This window comes from Phoenix dactylifera, chromosome 11 (assembly GCF_009389715.1).
Source record: "Phoenix dactylifera cultivar Barhee BC4 chromosome 11, palm_55x_up_171113_PBpolish2nd_filt_p, whole genome shotgun sequence".
Lineage (NCBI taxonomy): Eukaryota > Viridiplantae > Streptophyta > Magnoliopsida > Arecales > Arecaceae > Phoenix > Phoenix dactylifera.
In genome coordinates, this window is record NC_052402.1 from 21,796,546 (window position 1) to 21,802,942 (window position 6,397).

Here is a 6,397-nt window from a genome sequence, read left to right on the forward strand (position 1 = left end):
TTATATTTTTCAATTGAACCATTAGGTCTTAATTTCTTTTTAAAGATCCATTTACAACCTAAAGCCTTACTACCAGGTGGTAAATTAGTTAGAAACCATGTTTCATTAGTCATAAGTGAATTCATTTCGCTATTAATAGCTTCCTTTCAAAACATAGAATCTAATGAGTTCATGGCATCTTTATATGTTTTAGGATCATCTTCAACCATAAAGGTATAAAAAATCAGATCCAAAATCTTTCTTTTTCCTAATTCTTTTGCTTCTACCAAGTTCATTAACATCAATAAGTTCATTTTCATTTTCATTAGAAGGTGAATTACAAGATTCATTATTTGATCTATCTATTATATGCTTTTCTATTTTATCCTTAAAAGGAAAAATATCTTCAAAGAAAGAAGCATCTTTAGATTCAATTATAGTATTCTTATCTATGCCATTAATGTCAGAACTAATGACTAAGAATCTATAAGTAACACTATTAAGAGAATAACCAAGAAATATAGCATCAAAAGTATTAGGTCCTAATTTTTTTTTCTTAATTAAAGGAATATTAACCTTAGGCAAACAACCCCAAACTTTTAGGAAGCTTAGATTAGGTTTTCTTCCTTTCCAAAGTTCATAAGGAGATTCATTAGAACCTTTAAATGGAACTCTATTAAGCAAGAAACATGCAGTAAGCACTGCTTTCCCCCACCAAACCTCAGGTAAACCTGAGTTGGCAAGCAAAGATCTTACCATATCTTGCAAAGTCCTATTTTTCCTTTCAGCCACTCCATTAGACTGAGGTGAATAGGGAGGTGTTACTTCATGTAGAATTTCATTAATTCTACAGAATTCATTCAAGTCATTAGAGGTGTATTCTCCTCCTCTATCTGACCTGAGAATCTTTATTCTCTTGTCAAGTTGATTTTCTACTAAAGATTTATAAGACTTAAATATCTCAATTACTTCATCTTTAGTTTTCATCAAATAAACTTGACAATACTTAGAATAATCATCTATGAAGGTTATGAAATACCTTCTTCCCCCTTTAGTCAAAGTTCCATTTAGTTCACATACATCCGAATGAATTAATTCTAATAAGGTGGAATTTCTATTTACCATTTTAAATGGTTTTCTAGGTTGCTTAGACTGAACACAAATTAGACACTTTTCTTTTTCATCTAATGAAACATTAGGCAATAAACCAGAACTAATCATTCTTTTAATAGTATTATTATTCACATGTCCTAATCTAGCATGCCAAAGAAATGAAGAACATACTGAAAGAATAACTTTATTATTACTATAAGAAGGAATATCCAAAGGTACATCATTCATTTTATTAATTACATATAAGCCATCACACTCATAGCCTTTGCCTACAAATGTTCCATTCTTTGTTATAATCACTTTCTTAGATTGAAATAACAAAGAATAGCCACTCCTTATCAGAAGAGATCCACTGATCAGATTCCTCCTTCCTTCGGGTACATGGTACACATTAAATAGAGGAAGTACATTCCCAGATGTAAGCCTTAGAAGTACTTTCCCAGTTCCAAGTACTCGTGCCGAGGTAGAATTTTCCATAGTCACTGTTAGGCCGCTCCGGACCTGATAAACAGTAAAAAGGGTACGATCAGTACACATATGAACATTCGCACCTGTATCCACTAACCAATCGGTAGAATGAATTGCCAAATTTAACTCTGGACTTAAAGTTACATACCGATCATCAGTACTAGTAGGACCAGTACTGGATAACACCATGTTGGTTTGTGGATTGGCAGGTTGAGGAGGTGCATGTTCATAGTTCTGATACTTCTTCTTCTTCATCCGGCATACTCGTGCCATATGACCGGATTTTCCACAATTGTAGCAAATCGGCCTCCGATCATTCTTATTGATCTGTTGTTTTGGCTTCATGGATTTTCCTTTGTTCTTAGGTCCACCCTTTTCAAATTTGGAGTTTTTGAACCTATAGATTTTATTCTGGCCTTCCACAAAATTCACCTTAGTTAGAAACTCAGGGTTCATAATTTGCTCATTGTCTTTCTCAAGATGTTGCTCTTGGATCCTAATGGCAGATAGTAGGGTTTTCATGCTCATTTCTTCGGTCTTATGTTTTAGAGACAACCCAAATTCTTTCCAAGAAGGTGGAAGCTTGTCAATGGTACAAGCAACTTGAAGGCTTTCAGTTATACCCATTCCTCTTAAGCCTAATTCATGATAAATCACTGTTAGCTCATGGGCTTGGTCAACTATGGGCTTTGTGTCTACCATCTTATAAGACAAAAATTGACTAGCAGTATATTTGTCCATTCCGGCATCTTGGATACCATATTTTTTATTAAGATCATCCTAAATCTCCTTAGAGGTTTTCAAAGTGCAATAGACATCAAAGAGGGGATCAGAAAGATAGGACAAAATCCTACCCCTACACAGGTAGTCTTTTTTCTTCCTAAATTCCTCTAAATTACAAGTCCTCGCCGATTCATTCTCATCCTCATTTGGAGGAGAGTCAAAAATTATGAAAAATAATCCAAGCGTGGTTAAGAAGATTTCCATTTTCTCTCTCCAACGCTTAAAATTAGTTCCATTAAACTTTTCAGGAGGAACCGGGTCACTTGCATTGGCCATTGGGGTAACTCTAATTACTAGCCTATTATACGTAGGAATCTACTTCAAGATTGTTGGCAATAAAATGTTTGAAGCAGAAATAAAACTAAACTATTCTACTTCAATAAATAATAGGCAGTAATAGGCTAAAATAAAAAATTAAAAGTAAAAGTAGGAAAAATGGAACCCGAGATGCTGAGGCGTGGTATGTTGGTCACTTTCCTTGAAGTAGATTTCGCCGCCTTACAGTGCACTAGGCTTGGATGGCGTTCTACTCCTGAGATACAACAGCCTCTCGTTCCTTCTGCCTCGATGATTTGCACGGATCAAAGAAGGCTTCGAACCCAGAATCAATATGCTTCAAGCCCGTTAAACAATTTTGAAAGAAATATTTTAACTGATGAGAATAGAGAGTAGAGAGTGAAAAAGAATTGTTCATTTCTAATCTGTAGAGGCCTTCTATTTATAGACTTCTACAGACGTATGGCTACAGGGCGCGTCCTTTTCCGTGAGGCGCGAAACCTTCGCGTGGACGGGCGCGACGTCCTCGTGGGCGCGATCTTTCGCGTGGACGGGCGCGATCCTTCGCGTGGAAGCGCGTTGCTGCGCCTCCCTTTTTGCACGGTCGTAAAAGCACTTGCTTGACTCGAACTCACAATCTTGTGAGAACAAACCCCACACACAAACCAACCATACCACCAAAGGATTGTAATAATATAAAACATTTAATCATTAATAAATACAACAATTTTTGCCATGCTGTCGGAAAACGTGAAATTGCAGAGTAAACAATTGTATGATTATCGTTAGGCTGGTGGTCACGTAAAAATAGTTGAAAAGTTTGTGGTAATGAAAAAGTATATAGCTTAGAATCTAATTTTGTGTATTTATATACTATCAATAGTCCTATGCGACGAGATGCCTATTGATTTAAATTAAGTTGCTACCAAATGCTATTCACCATCATGTCCTTTCATTTCCATGACATTTTTATTTCATTAAACCCACACACAGGATTTTTATCTTATATACCCAATTTTTATAATATTTGTATACTATCACTTTGATTATATGTTAACTATAGTATGATCTTGCATCATACAACTAAATGACATACATATATAGTATATATATGTTAACGGAATCCCTCAAAATGTCCCCTCTATTCCATGCTATATTGTGTAATTCAAGTAATATTTTAGCAAGGGAGAAGTTTCGCAACCATCTAGTGATCTACAACTAGGCCTTAGACTCTCAATGCAGCCCTTTCTGGAAAATCAGTGCCCTTCTAAGGTCACTGCACCAAAACGAGAAAATTTGTGCCAACCGATTTAGTCAAAATGACTATTTATCATAGTCCCATATCCACTAATAAAAAGGATGCTCAGACTAGTCCATCCTCTAAGAACTTAAGCTTTTAGACAGCAAATGATATAGAGTTAGGCCCAGTTTGTTTAATTCCAATGATTCATCGCTGGAGTACAGATTTAACCAAAAAAAAAAAAAAGGAAAGAAAAGAAAGGAGTAACCCAGGCTTTCCTATTTTGCCAGAAGAAAGAAACAAAGTGCCCGACTATTTACGATGTTCCCCAATCCGCCCATGATCTTAGATTAACTAAAGTCAACCCAAGGAAAAAAAATAAATAAAAATTAGGATCTTGTGGGACCATTCTAAAATGATTGCTTGTGGAATAAAAAATTATTTGCCATTCTTCCCCGGGAAAGAGGAGTCCCTCTCCCCCGGGAAAGAGGAGTCCCTCTACCTTCTGCCAGAGATTCTATAAGAGAACAAATTTCTTTGGCAGCATGCATGTCGGCAACGCGCCATTGATATAGGAGAGAGAGGTCGGCATGGCACAGCGGAAAGGTGAGTGGAGTTGATTCAGCTTTCTCTGAACCTGAATTGAGGCATCTCCCCGTGGTCCGATGCCTCTTGATCAGGCTAAATGAGCTCTTCATGTTCTCAGTTCTTATAAGTTCCTTGCAACCATATATTCCAAGAATCAATACTGCACCATTAAATTCATATTAAGATATGTATTGCTGCTATATATATCAGAAAAATCCAATCTTCGAGGAGAATCTGCTAAAGAAACCCCTAGCAAGCATGAAGCAAGCAGTGCTGGCAGCAAAATTCCCAGAGAATCTGCTAAAAAAACCCCTAGCAAGCGTGAAGCAAGCCAGTCGCATGTTCCTGAAGTGGAACCTGCAGCACATAAAGTGCCCAAATTAGATGCAGAATCCGTCCACAAAGGTGGAAGCTCGACTACGACAGCGGAGCTTCATCTTGTCGACGAATCAGATGGAACTCGATGGACAATTCAAGACAAGACGGTAATCGATCTGCGTAAAAGGTACAAGTCTGCCCCTGATCAGAAGACGAAGGAAGAAATAGTAAAGCGTCTTCAGGTGAGCAAGAAAGAGAAATCAGTTTGGTTGGCTACACAGTCGATAAGACATTTCTCATACCTTCTGTTAGATGTACTGTCTTTAAAATCGTTTTCATTTATCTAATTTCTGTGTCTCACCTGCAGTCATATGTTGCTTCGCTGACCGAAAACGGTGGGACATCCCAAGAATCCAAAAACAATTCAAATAGGTGTTCAAGCCATCAGCCTCGCATGGCAAAGGCCTCGGATTTGGGGAAGATTACTGGGAACCTCCAGAAGTTGAAACTCGGCGAAAATCCTCAGGTGAGAAACAAAGGAAAATTACTTTGATTTGTTACAAGTCTTATCAGGAATTTTTCGTTCCTTTGAAAACAAATCATATTTTTTTTAAAAAAAAATATTTATTGTTTTTTTTTTAATTTTTGAAGGTTTTTATGTCAAGCACCAAGATTCAGGCTAGCCAATCGGATAAGCAATTCCAAGACTCAAAGAAAGGTGGCACAAAAGGTGATTTAGATGGGAATCGCATGGACGTGGACAAGAAGTCAAGGCATCAGCCATCCATTCGAGGTTCTGGGCGTTTGCCACGAGACAATAAATGATTGAATGAATAAATCTTTTGATAACCTTAAGACTTTATGGCCAGATACGATCAAGGCTCTACATGAATAAATCTCAGCTGTTTATCTAACTAATGATGGCATGTTTCATGGAACTGGTAGTGCTAGTTGTTCCTGGGGGAGCAGGAGATGATCCTGTGCTTCTTTGTTGGTGATAACCTCTGTGACTGTTTGCCTCTCCAAAGAGGTTCTATGTAGATTATTCTTCGTTTTTCTAATGATTCGGGTGGTTCTATGATTCTATCGATCCCTTGTAATAATCAACAATACTATAAGATTTGGGTGTAGTTTTTTTTTTCTTTCGAAAATTAAAAAGTTTTGGCTTGAGATCGGCAAACCAGCTGCTAACTGGTTGCAGAAGCACTGAAATGAACTTTTCTCTTCTCTGGAAGCTGCAAATTAGAACTATTAATGGTGCTGACAGCCGGGTGGGCCGTCACTAGCGCAGACTGGGAAATGCTGTGAGCCTCTGAATTGTCTAAGTTGGAAGAATTCAGGTTACCAGAGATGCAAAAATAGAGATAAATGCTCAATTGGAATTATGAGGAAAGATCATGATCCATGTGAATTTGTCATCGCTATCTTCTACTATCATATGGATGTGAATTTGTCATCGCTATATTCTACTATCATATGGAAGAATAGAAAGAGATGGAAGAGTTAGTATTGAATCTAGAAAAGGGTAGATGAGGTAGGGGAAGTGCTTTTGTGATGTTCACTGCAACATGTGTTGGAATTGCAAATGGTTTAATGAAAATTGCAACTTCACCTGGATTACAACATTAACAA

The 6,397-nt window shown here is 37.2% G+C and overlaps 1 protein-coding gene across 1 annotated transcript; it reads left to right on the forward strand.

The window, feature by feature from the left end:
* The first annotated feature begins 4,337 nt into the window (after positions 1-4,337).
* LOC120112602 lies at positions 4,338-5,851 on the forward strand. The gene is made up of 4 exons (XM_039132182.1): positions 4,338-4,465; positions 4,658-5,007; positions 5,133-5,291; positions 5,417-5,851. Exons 1-4 carry the CDS (start codon positions 4,450-4,452, stop codon positions 5,588-5,590), a joined length of 699 nt encoding a protein of 232 aa, XP_038988110.1. The 5' UTR covers positions 4,338-4,449; the 3' UTR covers positions 5,591-5,851.
* Positions 5,852-6,397: the final 546 nt, after the last annotated feature.